General features: G+C 38.9%; 1 protein-coding gene across 1 annotated transcript; it reads left to right on the plus strand.

Annotated features, from left to right (window-relative positions):
* Positions 1-9,533: 9,533 nt before the first annotated feature.
* LOC115925007 (putative ankyrin repeat protein RF_0381) lies at positions 9,534-16,903 on the plus strand. The gene is made up of 4 exons (XM_030988122.1): positions 9,534-9,588; positions 15,509-15,637; positions 15,809-16,426; positions 16,887-16,903. The coding sequence occupies exons 1-4, from the start codon at positions 9,534-9,536 to the stop codon at positions 16,901-16,903; spliced, it is 819 nt and encodes a 272-aa protein (XP_030843982.1).
* The last annotated feature ends 130 nt before the right edge of the window (positions 16,904-17,033 follow it).

A 17,033-nucleotide genomic window follows, 5' to 3' on the forward strand; every position in this document is an offset into this window, starting at 1 on the left:
CCCTTCCCGCGCGAAGCGCGGAAGCTTTTACGTTTCATTAAATCATTAGAGAAAGAAAACGATTCGTTGTACAGTTTTCGACTCTTAATCCCCGTCTAAATTCAGTTCCTCCCCCTCCCCCTCCTGCGCGAAGCGCGGAAGCTTTGACGTTTTATTAAACTATTAAAGAAAGAAGACGATTCGTTGTACCGTTCTCGACCCTTTATCCTCGTCTGATTTCAGTTCCCCCCCCCCCCCTCCCGCGCTAAGCGCGGAAGCTTTTACGTTTCATTATATCATTAGAGAAAGAAAACGATTCGTTGTACAGTTCTCGACTCTTAATCCTTGTCTTAATTCAGTTCCCTCCCCTCCCCCTCCTGCGCGAAGCGCGGAAGCTTTGACGTTTTATTAAACTATTAAAGAAAGAAGACGATTCGTTGTACCGTTCTCGACCCTTTATCCTCGTCTGATATCAGTTCCCCCCTTCCCGCGCGAAGCGCGGAAGCTTTTACGTTTCATTAAATCATTAGAGAAAGAAAACGATTCGTTGTACAGTTTTCGACTCTTAATCCTCGTCTTAATTCAGTTCCCCCCCTCCTGCGCGAAGCGCGGAAGCTTCTACGTTGCATTAAACTATTAAAGAAAGAAGACGATTCGTTGTACCTTTCTCGACCCTTTATCCTCGTCTGATTTCAGTTTCCCCCCCCCTCCCGCGCGAAGCGCGGAAGCTTTTACGTTTCATTAAATCGTTAGAGAAAGAAAACGATTCGTTGTACAGTTCTCGACTCTTAATCCTTGTCTAAATTAAGTCCCCCTCCCCCTCCCCCTCCTGCGCGAAACGCGGAAGCTTTGACGTTTAATTAAACTATTAAAGAAAGAAGACGATTCGTTGTACCGTTCTCGACTCTTAATCCTCGTCTGAATTCAGTCTCTCCCCTCCCGCGCGAAGTGCGGAAGCTCTTACGTTTCATTAAATCATTAGAGGAAGAAAACGATTCGTTGTACAGTTCTCGACTCTTAATCCTTGTCTATTATTAGTCCCCATCCCCCTCCCCCTCCTGCGCGAAGCGCGGAAGCTTCTACGTTTCATTAAATCATTAGAGAAAAAAGACGATTCGTTGTACCGTTCTCGCCTCTGAATCCTCGTCTGAATTCAGTCCACCCCCCTCCCCTCCAGCGCGAGGCTTTGACGTACTTTAAGAAATTTATTTATAAAGAAAACGATGCGTTGTACCGTTCTCTATACTCTTAATCCTTGTCTGAATTTCAAAGATGTTCTTTGTCTGCTCCTTTTTCTTCCTACGTCCTCTTCCGATTGGAGGGGGACCGCCCCCCCCCCCCCCCTGGTTACGCGCCTGCGGTCAGATAAACACATCTTGATACCTTGTCCGACCCCGCAAGCTCAGGGGTTTAAGGCAATAAATTACGATCAGATAAGCATTCAGGGGCCCGCCGTAGGGCCCTAGATGGAATCCAGGGGGCAAAGCCCTCGGAAGCTTAAGGGTTTTAGGCATTTAATCACGGTCAGATGAGCATATTTTGATGCCTCATTATTTGTTAACACTGGCAGTTAACTATTCTCACTTTCTTGCTCTCATTCTATTTTATCTCTCTTAAATATACTTTTTCAAGAAAAGTGGGGGGGGGGGGAGCTCGAGGCTCTCGATCCCCGCCGTACCTCGGGCCCTGACATGTACGAATCTCAAGAATCATATATTTTGCCTGGTTGTAAATTTAGGAATTTGTCATTTTTCAACAAACACATACAAACGTATAATTTACTAAAAAAGTGAGGAAAAATTTCGGAAATGATGTCATTTCAGCATTATTTGTAATCCACCGTTGTGGAATTAGAAATAAACCACGTTTGAATTTGATTTCCCCCAAGCCCCCCCCCCCTCCCCTATCAGTACGCCAGTATATCTCCTCTTTTCCTTTCCATCCTTCTCTCTTATTTTTTTTTTGATGGGGGGGGGGGGGGGGGGGTAAACAGCCTGGGAGGCAAGGCCCTTTCGGCCCCCGATCTCCTTCTTCCCCCTTTTCTTTTCTTCTTCCTCTTCTTTCTTTCCCTTTTTCTCCTTTTTCCCTTTCCCTTCTTTTCCTTTTCTTCTTTTTTTTTTTTTTTTTTTTTTTGCGGGGGGGGGGGGGGCCAAGGCCCGCTCGGCCCCCCCTGGATCCGCGCCTGGTATATACTACATGATCAACCTTTCCCAATTGCTTTCACATACTTTCTTTCACATTGCAATATCAAGACTCAATTTAAATGATACATAAAATGGGTTATGAACAAGGTCTTCTTTTAACTTTAATGCTAATAGAGATGTATTTCTCTCGCCAGGTGCGTACGCAGGGGGGTGGTTTTGGGGTTAACCCCCCCCCCTCGAGTTTTTTTTATAAGTATGTTTTATGTATGTTTTTTTGGAACCCCCCCCCCCCCCCCTTGAAAAAAAATCCTGCGTACGCCACTGTCTCTCGCTATATATGGCGGAGTTTTTCAAGTTATCAACATTTCCAGAAGTGATCCCAAAATTACATACTTCAAATCAAATACAGGAAAAGGTTAATTTCCAGGGAAGTTCACGAACAAAAGAGTATTATATTTACCTTTAATTTCCAATAGCAAGTAAGTGCTAAAAGGGTTAACCTGTTCACGATTAAAACACAGAAGTGAATTCGTACGTATCTGCTTTTGTGAAAGCAGGATACCTTTTGTAGATGTGTACTTATGTGTATTTTTTACGCAAGAAGGCATATTTTGTGGATACCATTCCTTAAAGTGTGCAAAATAGGCGGTTATGGTCGCCTCCGAGTCCACTAACAATCAGGAGGTTTCGTGGTACACTTATTCATTAACTTGCCTCTTAATCCAGGGATTGAGGGTTGGAATCCTACCACGTCACAAAGGTCCTTTGACAAGCCATTTATTCACATTTGACACTCTCCACCCAGGTGCAAATGGGTACCTGGTAATTGCTAGGTAATAATAAAAGCAGGGCCCCGCGAAGTGTTAATAGTATTGCAGCTGATGAGCTAACCCTAAGTGAACATTCTTTAACATTATTATTATGAGCATATTATTATTATCATTAATATCATCATCATCATCTTGCGACATATCTTTGACTATGAAGTTACACCACCGACTTGCAAAGATCGTATTAATCGTTTCATTCCTCAGGTTTGATCTCCAATCAGATGCAAAATTAGACAGGCTGTCGAAACGCATGCCTGCTGAGAAATACACATCGCTATGCACACATCTTGGCATCGGATACTACGAAGCTGACAAGATCCTAGTTCGAGTTTCCGATGACTACCAGAGAGCTACTAGGTCTTGCTTGGCACAGTGGAAAACAAGGACTGGTGGTGATATGGCCCAACTGAAGACTATTCTTCAGGAGACAGATGTTGGAGATCTAGCAAAATATATTGAATAGTCGTAATAGCTCCAGCAACTCACTTAAAGTAGTGGAAGAAATTAAAACAGAGGCTTAGGTGCAATATGATATAAATACATGCCAACCTTCCACAGCTAAATATAAAGAAATCTCTGCATGTGAAAAAAAAATCCATTATGCTTCTACACGGAATCTGTCAGAACAGATGGTGTGTCTAATAGATTTGAGAACTAATGCGGTTTTTGGATTTCTTAAATGGAATTTTTAGATGAAAGGTTTTTCACGAAACCTGTGGCTTCCACCACCTTTTTGTCTACGTTACACAATCCACGGACCAAGGGTACTACGGAAATAAGTCAGAGTAAATTGTCTTGACACAGTAGACAGGTTAACTGACATATTTATTCAAATGTATGGATATTTCTTTCCTGGGCACCTAGGTACGAGTTATTCTATTAACATGTTATTAATGAATGGACTACAATACTTAGAATCCATGGTGCAAACAGGCCTGGGTGCATACATAACTTGGTGCTATGTTGGGCAAGTCTCGGGCAAGGTTTCGGGTGCCAACAACAACCTTGTTTTATATAAAGTATGCAAAACGTTTGAAATTAATTCAAATGGATTTTTTTTCTGTTAATAACTTTAGTCGTAAATTTCGTGGAGTTGGATTCTTTCGACTTGCATACAATGGTAACAATGTGGTTAGGTACGTGTTTGCTTGACAAAACGAGGTGTTCCATCATTGGCTGCTCTGTGAATCGTTCACTGAAAGAGAGAGAGAGAGAGAGAGAGAGAGACAGCAAGACTTGCTGTCTATCCCACTCTCTGTCTGTCTTTATGTATCCGTCCCATCATTCCCTCTCTGTCTCTCTATTTATTCTCTTCACCTCTTTGTGTACAATATTTTAATTTGTTCCCCTCACGGCCCCCTCACTCTCGTTAATCTCCCTCTTTCTCCTTTGTCTCCCCCTCTTTCTCTCTCCCTCTCCCTCTCCTGTTAATTCGACAAATTTCTCGATAATAGTTTCATTACTGACAGTTTGCATGAAGTACGTCCGAAGCCGCAAACGTGGTCATTACTAGAAATAACTAGAAATATCAGAAAGCAAACCCATGATTATGAGAGGGTTCAAACGATATCTACATAACGTTAAAACGTTTCAACAGTGTATGTCTGCCATTCCCGTCTAATTCTTTTTTTAATGACTTGATATAATAAGGATAATAATAATACAAATAATAAATGAATAAATGAAAGCGCCACAATGTTCACGCGCGTCTTGACGAAGCTCTGTGTTATAAGATACAGAAATTTGAAGCTTGTTAGACTTTACGTCATCCTTGAAGGAAACAAAGACGCCTTGGTTTACCCGCGTCATATCACAACAATGAAGTCTTCTTCCTCTCGAGTCAGTACACAAGCCCGGTCCTGTGGAGGACGCAGGATTTAGTGGTATCATTTTGCAACCATATCACCAGAAACCCATTTGATTTGCAATAAGGACAATACTCATTCCTATGGAAAAAAACAAAATCAGGTTTAACATTAGCATTCGGGAGATTAGAACCGTCTATTGCATCGGATGAATACTAAACTAATTTATCATTCACGTAGGCTTAATTTAGACAGTAAAGCCTTTAACAATTTCAACTTTAATTTCTTATTGTAGAGGAAGAAGGATTTGGTAGAACATTGCGCATCAATTTCTAAAACCGCCAACTCTACAACTGTGACTGCTGTATTTCGGTAACCAGAGTTGGGTAAAATTGTGGACAGCTTACGTAGAAGGGGGACATGTACGTTTGTTGGGTACATTTAAAGCCAATAGAAAGTAAATCTTTCCAAAGAGAAAACGAATGTTCCATTTTTTAAACCAAAAAATAGATCTTCCCTACTTGTTTTAGAGTGAAGGAAGTCGATCAGCAACAACATCATTTGCAGTTTATTCCATTCTAGCAAATTGCAAATGAGAAAACAAATCATTCTGAAATTGGCATTCTTACATGGAACAAAAGGTTTAAAAGGACAAAATATATATGTATACAAAGTACCTTTTGAATGTTAATAATATCATATTTCTTGCATTACTGATCATAGACATAAGAATACACAAGCCATATACCAATGTATAGGACATGAACTGAAGTCTGAGGACCTACAGTACAGTGCGTCCCAGAAAAAACGAAACCGAGAAGTATCGATGTTCTATCATAACTTAATCACAACTATAATTAATGAATGATACATATTTGGAAAGCTTAGAGTCTCCTCTTTCAGTTGCTACTCATGTGATGCATATTTCACGCATGAGTGATTAAAAGCAATTTGAAGGAAGGAAACCCAAAAGTAATTTGGCGGGCGGTATCTGAATTTGAAAGAAAAATTCATATCTCTAGAAAGTTCATTTTCTGCTCTTTCATATGATACCTCAATCAAGAAAAATGAGCCAGGAATAACAAAGTTCTGTTTGTTTAAAGTAGCCCTTACATTTTCATAATTTTAACAAACAAATTCATTTTCACTGGGTGCCTGCCGTAGCAAAAAGCAGATTTGACAAAAGACTTAACTCCGTTTCGTTGACAATCAGCCATGCATGAAGACTCTCGTCTACGGCTGATTGTCAACGAAACGGAGTTAAGTCTTTTGTTAATTTCGTTTATTGATACGGCAGGCAGCCAGTGAAAACGAATTCGTTTAATACAATTATGGAAATGCAAGCACTACTTTAAATAAACAGAATCTTGAATGACCGTCATCGAACATTCAAAAGCCACATATTCTATCTTCGTGTTTCTGAATTTGAATATAGCATTGATTATTAAAGTTCTTTTCGGGGTTCAATCCCTATTAGGTTCTGTAAATATAACTAATACCTTGTACCAACCAAAACACTAGTATTAACGTTTTGTAATATTTTACTCGTTTGTATATGTTAACTCCCTTATAGCGCATAGCGTGTATACTTGGAATGAATACGCTTGCAATGTTATCATGCCATTTTCTAGTTGCCATATTTCGTTTCTCACTGACGATGTATCGATCAAAGGAATTGATGACTTTACAATTTTGTTTAAATTCATCAAGATGCATTGCAACATTTAGAAGGATATCCTGTATTGTATATATATTAAAATTATTCTTCCATTCGCACATAGTACAGGAAGCTGCAGTTTCAATGTGAAGTTGTATTGTCATAAGGTAACATATTACAAAGACTAACATGGCTATATTTGTTAATGTTGTTCAAATCAAACCATCACATTTTCTATATATTTCATGAAGATGTCAAAGCATTCCTATATTATCTACGGTTTTTCCCTTCTTTTTATATGACTGGCCTATATGTTTAGTAGCTTCTCTTCACGTGTCTTGTTTTATAAGTGTTGTCTAGTGCTCTAGTAATTCTGCAGTCCGGTGAAATACAACGCTCCTTTTTGTCGAATGTTACAAGAAAACAGTTCTTAAAACAATAAAGTTGTGAGAGATGAAATAACATGTATGCATGTTTCGAGATTTGTTGGATACATTATTCTAAATTTTTACCGGCCTACTACGTAGGGACTGCATGTTTATTGTTGCTTTTACTGTTTGAAGAAAAAATGTAAAAGATAGGGTTATTTGGAGGTGCCTTTTAAGTCTAATTATCATTCAGAGTGGCACAGAAAGAAAGAAACACCTGAGATCTGCAGTTTTCAACAACCTAGTTGACACAGAGTCATTTGTTTGTAATTGTAGAGTAGAAACGTCATGTCCAGATAAATTGACAACAGGATCATTAATATTGGGCTATGATTATGTAGTAGTTATGCTTTCTTCCAATAGTATTACAATTACGTAGCACAGACTATCATATTAAAATTGCGAAAACACCCACACTTTCTCAATAGTCGAACCTCTATTTGGATAATTTAAAATATAACACGATATATATAAAAAAAAAAAAAAAAAAAAACTCCTCTAGGTAAATATTTCTAAGTGACCTTTTAAAATGATGTTTATTATGCACATGTATGTTTGCGACTGGTTTTAAATATACTGATGTGAATGCAAATAAGTACGTAGCTGTGATTAGAATATTGAAAATGTGAATTGTCAGGTATAAAATGGCTAATTTCATGTTCGCGAAAAAATATAAGATTTTCTTCGTGACATTTGTTTCATTCACAAAAGGAACACTTAAGGGATAGTGACCGATTTATCAGAAGTAAAATATGTAAGATTATAGATACAACACGTATATGTAAAGTGCCAAGTTATATGACATGATTAGATGTGTTTATAGACATCAATCATATTCATGTATATTTTTAGAGCTTTAACATTTCTTTTTAACATTTCATTTATTTTCCACTTCTCATAAAAAACATATAACAATTTACATACAATATCTGATTAAATACAACAAAACAAAACAAGAAAATAACATAACAATATTAAAAGAATTTTAAGCACCTAGAACTTATACTTGAGAACGTGGAGGAGCCAACAAAGGCCATTGACCTGTCAAGGGCTGGTCTCCAGGAATAAATTAAAAATATATTGGTAGGTAAAGAACATAATTTAGTACATAACAAAAGGGAAACAGGCGGTCTGTGTGATGGAAAAGTATACACAAAGAATATATGAGCATAAATAATTCAGGTGGTGTAGTAATTATTTTAAAAAGATCAACATATTTTAACATTTCAAAAGACATTGTTTGTATTTGCCTTTGAAAGAGGCAGGCGAAATGTTAAGAAATGTTAAAAAAAAAACTAATTATAAAACAGGTGTAAGAAAAAAAACAGTAGAACAGCTTTGGAAACTCCCGTGGAAATAAATACAATGCTACAAAAATGAGAGAATAGAACGTCATCTGGTGTATGTGGCTTGTCATTGTTCAAAATTCACCCTGCCGTCAACACAATTTTGTATCAATGAGCGAATGTTGAGAACTAGTCAATCCGTCGGTCAATTGAATTTGGCGTTGCAGCAGTCACTACCCCGTCTCATTGGCCAAGTGGTTAAGGCAATGGAGTTTTAAACTAAATACCCAGGTTCGATTCCATCAGAGACATTGGCCCGAATTCACAAAGGAGGTTTGTCGACAAACCGAGGTTTATGTACGTCATATGACGCGTTTTGACGCGTTTTTTTTACAAACCTGGTTTGTAAAAAACAAAAGGAGGTTTGTCGAAACAAAAGGAGGTTTGTCGACAAACCTCCTTTGTGAATTCGGGCCATTATGTCAACCTATAAAAACAAATCCGGAAAGGAAGCACAGCAATTGGGAATTTTCATTTAAGCGGGACTGCACTACTTGTAGCTACTTGCGCCCTCTATATATCAAATGTAGCTATATGTTTATTGAGAGCTGATTTGATGACATTAAAACCTGTCAGTGACCACGCAGGGAGGTCTAATCGCCCTGGCCAAAATAGTACAGCCCGGCTTACAGGTACTATGTCCCATTTGCAGGCTAAAACAATGAAAAAGTTAAATTCCAACTGCATTCAGTTTGAAAGATAAAACTAATTTAAAACTTCCCTAAAAAAGGTGGGGCTTGAAAATGTCTTCAAGTGTGAAAATAACGACTATTAGTTGTCAAATCGACTTTAGGGCTATAGAGCCCAAAAGTAATAGTCTTGATTTTCAGACAATTGTACCGAATGGTCATACGTTTTATGCTGCGCAAAGATTCAATCAGTTTAATCTTGACCATCACAAGAAGTGGGTTATTGATGTAGACAAATGCTCATGTACCCTTTACAACTCTTTTCATGTATCTTATTACCAAAGAAGAAAAAAAGCCAGTCAGTCACTCAATAGTGTCTGACAATGAAGTCTAGCAAGTAAACGGATTTCCTTGCATAATTTGAATATGAGGACACTGCTAACGTTTAAATTTCACAGATAGGACATACATGACATATTCATAATTCCTGCAAAGTTCTACAGAATTTGAGGTTGGCTGCAAAAGGGACATAGTACCTTTAAGCTACGCAACCACTACTCTCTCATTTCCTTTGGCATTTCGACATGTAAATATATTATATACATTATGTATACACAGTATTTAATATAAATAACCAACTATGAAAATCATCAAATTAACAAACTAGGGTTAGAAGTCTGGTAGGCTACTCATATATGATTCTGCCCACGTCTAAATGGCGTGGCACCCAAACGTACACCACCCCCTCTTCCGACTGGATGTCTCGAAAGGTTGAGTTGAGTGTGTTCTGTGCAATTAAGGTAAAGACCAGTTTTGGAATGCCCCCGTCTCAAAAAATGAAATGGAAGCTTTTATTACCAATCATGTGAAAGAATATGTTTTGGCTAATACATGATGATACAAATTTTGCCGGGAAACCGCCTACTAATTGATATATTTGGTAAATTATTATATCTATGAGGATTGGATAGATATCGCGTAGTCCCATATACATCTCTCTGTGTACAGTGCTTGTAACTTTACCAAGACTGGGCCAAATTTCTTATCATTTTGATGATTCCAGGACCTTGCAGTACACATCATGATCAATACTTATATGATATAGATGATCAACCTTTTCTGATTGATTCCACACCGTTTCTTTCACAATGCAATCACATGACCAGAACTGGTCTATACCTTTAATGGGGAGGGGGATACCCTTAACAGAATTCACACGGGTATATATTTGCTTCTGGGTTGTCTCGGATGGGTGACACCACGGCTATAATAGGGACTTTTAGATTTGCGTAGACTGATACGTGTGACGTCCATTCAAGGCAGCGCATCAAAAGTACGTCGATCGTAGCAATCCACGTTTTCGTTCGGCAAATCTAAAAGTCCCTATTACCTTTGCGAGACAACCGGAGGGCGGGGATGGGGTAGTGGTATATGCCTTTTATCGATTGTCTAAATCAACGTGAAACCCCTTTCACGTAAGGAGTACATGTCTTTATTTATTCCTTGAAATGCTAGAGCGCCGTATGGCAGCCGTGCTAAAGCCAGGGTAATAATCGGGAGCGCCAGGAGGGTCAAATCTGACTGACATGAGCGCTATACAAGAACCCACTATTATTATTATTATTATTTATCCAACGGTTGCCAGGTTATCAAGGAAACCCTGGCCCAATCTCGAAGAAAAAAGTCAATCAAAAATCACTTTAAAACTGTAAGCGGGTGTGTTACATTCAAAATCACAATGAAAATCCCCCCCCCCAAAAAAAAAAAACTTACACGTATTGGTAACCTTTCATCGTTGTTGAAAATTGGTCGAGAACACAGACTTATAATCTTATCACCTATGCCTTGGTCACCGTCAAACATTAGGGACTTTTAGATGTGTACGTCGACATAGTGGACTGCTACGTGTGACGTCCTTTTAAGGCACTGGCAGTGCATTAAAAGGACGTCATGGTGCCTTTAAATGGTTACACATGTAGCAGTCCACTATAAAGTCGACGTGCACATCTAAAAGTCCCTATTAATGTCTCTTAATGATTGCACTGGCTCTACTCCGTTCAGTCTTTCAAATTTGAGAGACAGGAATATTATCTTTACCGTACCATTTAGCCCAGACATTGTAAAATGTCTTTTACAAGTGTACCTTTTTATCTCTCAAACGTTCTTATATGTAATGGTATCTTTGCCTTTTGAGCATTGTTTCTTTGTTTGCTTTGTTTGTTTTTATTTCCGAAATCGATTTATACATACAAGTTTTAAAAACATACATATAAAACACATTTCAAATGATAGGTAAGTAATTAAATGTATACAGTATAGACAAACGATTGGCTAGCCCATTTCAGGACCATTTTCAAAATTGTCCTGTTCTTCCATTAGGTCCCAAAGCATAACATCATATTAAAGGGATTGGGTAACTTTGTCTCACATTCTGAAACAAAATCCTGGATTTAGCTCATGCTGCAATGATAATTATAAACCTTTAGGTTAGTCAGGAACCCCATGACTTTTACAAGACGATCCCCTGTCTGAATATCAAGATATTTATGATTGGAAATCGAAATCAAATGTTGCGTTTTCCTAACGTCTTTCATCACACTACAGTCTATTGGGGAAAACGATTTTGAGGCACTTCATGATAATCTGTTTAGGGCTTCAATATAACACCATATCAAAGACACTGATAACACGTAGGGCCATGCATCCCGGATTAAACATTGTTAAACGCTGCCTTTAATTCAAATACAATATCAATTTTCAAGCAAATTAATCTATCAATACACTACTCCCCGTATTGATAACACCTCATCTCACCACTTTCTCGATACCACCAACCCCTTCCACTACCCCCTACCAAGTCCTCCAGGGAATATTACAAAGAACAATAAACAGAATACAATATATCAGGTAAAACCATTTTCTTCTCGAAATGATAGAGTTCAATACTCTGTTTGGCTAGTTGTAAAGAGATAAGGCAGGAAGCCTCTTTTACTTCGTGAGTCCATATTTAAAGATAAACTTTAGTACTGGTAATGCGATTGCATTGTGAAAGAAAAGGTGTGGAAAGGATCAGAGACAGTTGATCATGTAGCATGTAAGGTTGTGGAGTCATCAAAATCACAATAAATTTGACCGAGTCTTGGTATGGTAACAAACACTGTACATAGAAAGCTATATATGGGACAACACACATGGTGTCGGGGCTAGTACTACCTTGATTTCCTTGTCTTTCTATGCTCATTACTCAGCCAGTATACATTTTCTCCCAAAATTGTTTGGCACATGTCATTTATTTGTAATCTTGAACATTCAGTGTAAGTTTCGTTTGATTCTGTGAATATTAATTATTATTTTTTACCAGAACTGGAGTTTATCTTTAACAAAGAAGTTATAATTCATGGAGTGTACACATACACAATGGTATCCACTTTAGAATTGATGCGGTGCCAAAAACAGGCGCCACATTATCAAAAAGGGGAATCCCCCCGAAAATTAACTCTAAGAATACCAGGCAAGATAATGTATAGGGTTTACGTGCAGGGTCTGTTTAGAAGAGCTTTAATGGCACAGTGTGGGTTAACATTACGAAATTGTGCGTGAAATTACATCCAATCATGCAAAAATACTCTATTGATCTAGAGTAGACTTGGAACGTGTTTTGCACTCTTTCCAAACAATGTACATATCTTCCTTTCATGAAGGAATGATAGATAACAAAATACGATAACCCTTTACTGAGATGCAACATACGTCATGTAAGCGAGAAATAATCCAGTTCTGCTATCTTCGGTATTTGACAAAAGGAAAAGGCGTGTGTAATTCTCAACAGGTAAAGAAGTACTAGCAAAAGTCCTTAATTACTACAAAACCTAGCAGTGTTCAGCACAAAGCTTTCCCAAAATGAAAGTATGTAACCGTTCTGACCGTGAAGCAGAAGAAGCTGACTAATGCAATAGTTTTTAATGTGGGTAAAAATTGTCCCTGAATTTACGAAAATCTCTATTTCATGTAAGGATTGTATGACGTACAGTTTTAATCGAGGTTTTTTACTTTTCTCGAATGTCTTCGTCAACGCCACAACCTTTCCATATTAGCCTACATAATATCTCTATCCAGCGGTTTTGAGGGTATTAGGAGATTATTGTCACTATAACAGTTAATTTTAGAAATTTATCGTCCAATCTCACAGTATAAAGGGTCAATACAAATAGTTGTAAAACTGAAGGTGGTCGTTTTACATTCAAGATCACATTACTTATTCCTCCCCTCCCCTCCACTCACACACACACACACACACACGCACACACACACACGCTCACAAACGTACTGTATGGGTAGCCTTTCATCGTTGTTGACAATTAATTGAGAACACAGTCCTATAATCTTATCATCTATACTTTGGTCACTGTCAAACCGCGTTTATGTATATTCATAGTTATACTGGCTCTAACCTGTTTCAATTACCAAGTTGTTGAGCGAGTTCACGTAAAGAGCCAAACATTGTGGCCCGAATTCACAAAGGAGGTTTGACGACAAACCTCCTTTGTGAATTCGGGGCTGTACCTTTACCGTACCATAGCCAGTCATTGTAAAATCTCTTTCACAAGAGCTGCTTTTTATCGCTCCATTTTTCTTATTCATAGTGGTATTAATGCCTTTGGTTGAGCATATAGAATTTAAAATCCTTTAGCGTTTGATTCACCCCTCTCGACATTTTATTTCACTTTAATATAACGACATTTTTTGATCTCTTGAAACGATAGAGTTCAATTCTTCGTTCGGCCAGTTGTGCATAGATAAGCCATGGAGTCTCTTTTACTTTGTGAATTCTATTTGTCACAAACTAAATAACAAAGAGGATATTATGGATGGAGTGCACACATGCACAATGGTATGCCCCTCGGTTATTGAAGCGATGTCACAAACGGCAATAGTTTTTAATGTGGTTATGAATTAAGTGTCCATGAATTTTCAAACTCGTCTGTATTGTATGAATTACAACATTTAAGCGAGGCAATGTCGTCTTAACCTCAATGTCATCTCATATGGAATTATTTCTGCTCCATAGCTGAAAGAAGCCTGCAATGGGTGCAGACGTCAAATTATATTGATAAGAAAGCAAATATTCAATACATGAAATAATTTCTTTCTTCAAATGTACTCTATTTTATCGTGTCTCCCAAACGTCGAAGATATACAATGGCACATTGGAAGTGTTTTATGGGTCAGGCTATTCCATGATCAATGGAAACAAGAAATGCGTTTATGAGTTTTGATTTTTCTTGGAATCTTCCCACTAAATACAAAGTCCCAAATCTTCTTTTCCTTTCCGTCCGAGGAGAAAGAGGAGGGTGCGTTTTGATTCCCTCTTGGAATCATATTCAATACAATTCCGTCTCTTTCCTCGCTTTCTCTATTCGATGTTTAACTCTGCATCGCGGTAAATATTGATACATATTGACAAATTCATGTGTACCTCAATCCGGCAAAGAAGGTTAATGTTTTGAGAAAAGCCTTCTAGGCGGCCTAAACTGGGACTGAGAATAAATGCCTTACTTAAGGGCACGTCTACACCGCGTTGACTTCTTTTTAACAGGGACTTCCATAAAGAAGACATGTGCCCTCCATGTGCTGCAATGCAACGGATAAATACTGTTGACTTGAAATAATTCACCATCATTTTTTCTTCAACTCCATTACCGTGACGGCCATAACCATTTAAATACTGTACGCTCCACAATCGTCGTCGTACATATCACATTAGGGACTTTTAGATTTGCGTGGACTGATACGTATGACGTCCATTCAAGGCAGTACATTAAAAGGACGTCGATCGTAGCAATCCCCATTGTCTTCGTGCGAATCTAAAAGTCCCTAATATCAGTCCGATATCGGTCGGACATTCACCGCATTACCATTACCAACCATACTTAGTGCCATAATCAGCGTCAATATATTAGGCGGCAAATATATGCTTCTTTACTACGAGTATTGTGCCATGAAACATGTAAAGTATGGACTGTTTCTCCTTCATTGGGCTTGACGATATCCCTTCTTGAAAAAAAAAAATCTCTTCGTAGTTTCATGTGAATGTATGTCTCCTTGAAAAAGACGAAGAGAACAAAAGTTTCCAGGGAAGAGGTTTGTTTAAAAAATGCACTCGTTTTATATTTATCGAAATGTTGATGATTGACAAGGAATAGAAAAACAAAAGAGGCGAGAGCAAGGCTAACAGTGGAATAGGAATTACAGACATTCAAATTACGATTTAGTTCACTGCACAGGACTTTGGATCTTGTTGAAAACGATAAAAATAACAACTGCAAATTGTGTAAAAACCCAATACACACCTAGAACCCCCCAGTGTGTTGTATGATTATGCTTGAAACATGCAGAATGCAACGGGACTATCTGCTACCAAAGTAGAATGCGAGCGTTAAAAGAGAAGAAGATCATCACAAGGAACTATGCTAGATTAGGATGTTTTGTAAACTTGTGCTTCTTCGAGTATGAAGGACATAATTCAACGGCTTCATGAGGCAGGATTAAGGGGTAACACCAAAAGCGTCACAAATCTGCTAAAAAAGGGTTATAACATAATAAACCGGACATACAAAGATGAAAACAAACGTTTACATAATGCAGTGAAGAAAGACCATAGAACCGTCATTGAGTATCCCATAACCCAAGGTGGTGCGATAGAGAAGGGAGATAACGATGAATGGGCAGCATTAGCAAGTGCTGCTAAGAATGGCCATCTTGATGTCACCAAAAATCTGATTAGTCGAGGAGCTGAGGTGAACCAGGGAGATAATGACGGTGAGACTGCATTGCACAGTGCTGCTGAGAATGGTCATCTTGATACCACCCAATATCTGGTTAGTCAAGGAGCTGAGGTGAATGGAGGAGATAATGACGGTGAGACTGCATTACACAGTGCTGCTCACAATGGTCATCTTGATGTCACCCAATATCTGATCGGTCAAGGAGCTGAGGTGAACCAGGGAAACAATGACGGTTTTACTGCATTACACTTTGCGGCTTTCAATGGTCATCTTAATGTCACCCAATATCTGATCGGTCAAGGAGCTGAGGTGAACCAGGGCAATGACGGTTTTACTGCATTACACTTTGCGGCTTTCAATGGTCATCTTAATGTCACACAATATCTGGTCAGTCAAGGAGCTGATGTGAACCAGGGAATCATTGACGGTGAGACTGCATTACACTTTGCGGCTTTCAATGGTCATCTTAATGTCACACAATATCTGGTCAGTCAAGGAGCTGATGTGAACCAGGGAAACATTGACGGTTTTACTGCATTACACTTTGCTGCTCTGAATGGTCATCTTAATGTCACACAAAATCTGGTCAGTCAAGGAGCTGATGTGAACCAGGGAAACAATGACGGTGTGACTGCATTACACATTGCTGCTCTGAATGGTCATCTTGATGTCGCCAAATATCTGATCGGTCAAGGAGCTGAGGTGAACCAGGGAAACAACGACGGTGTGACTGCATTACGCATTGCTGCTCAGGAGGGTCATCTTGATATCACCCAATATCTGATCAGTCGAGGAGCTGAGGTGAACCAGGGAAACAATGACGGTGAGACTGCATTGCACAGTGCTGCTGAGAATGGTCATCTTGATACCACCCAATATCTGATCAGTCAAGGAGCTAATGTGAACCAGGGAGACAATGACGGTGTGACTGCATTACACAGTGCTGCTCACAATGGTCATCTTGATACCATCCAATATCTGATCAGTCAAGGAGCTGAAGTGAATGAAGGAAACAATGACGGTGGCACTGCATTACACGGTGCTACTCAGAATGGTCATCTTGATACCACCCAATATCTGATCAGTCAAGGAGCTGAGGTGAACAAGGGAAAGGAGGATGGTTGGACTGCATTACACAGTGCTGCTCAGAATGGTCATATAGATACCACCCAATATCTGATCAGTCAAGGAGCTGATGTGAACCAGGGAACCAATGACGGTGGCACTGCATTACACGGTGCTGCTGCCAATGGTCATCTTGATGTCACCCAATATCTGATCAGTCAAGGAGCTGAGGTGAATGAAGGAGATTTTGACGATGCGACTGCATTACACTTGGCTGCTCTGAATGGTCATCTTAATGTCACACAATATCTGATCAGTCAAGGAGCTGAGGTGAACGAGGGAAACAGTGACGGTGGCACTGCATT

This window comes from Strongylocentrotus purpuratus, unplaced genomic scaffold (genome assembly GCF_000002235.5).
Source record: "Strongylocentrotus purpuratus isolate Spur 01 unplaced genomic scaffold, Spur_5.0 spur5_scaffold_17, whole genome shotgun sequence".
Lineage (NCBI taxonomy): Eukaryota > Metazoa > Echinodermata > Echinoidea > Camarodonta > Strongylocentrotidae > Strongylocentrotus > Strongylocentrotus purpuratus.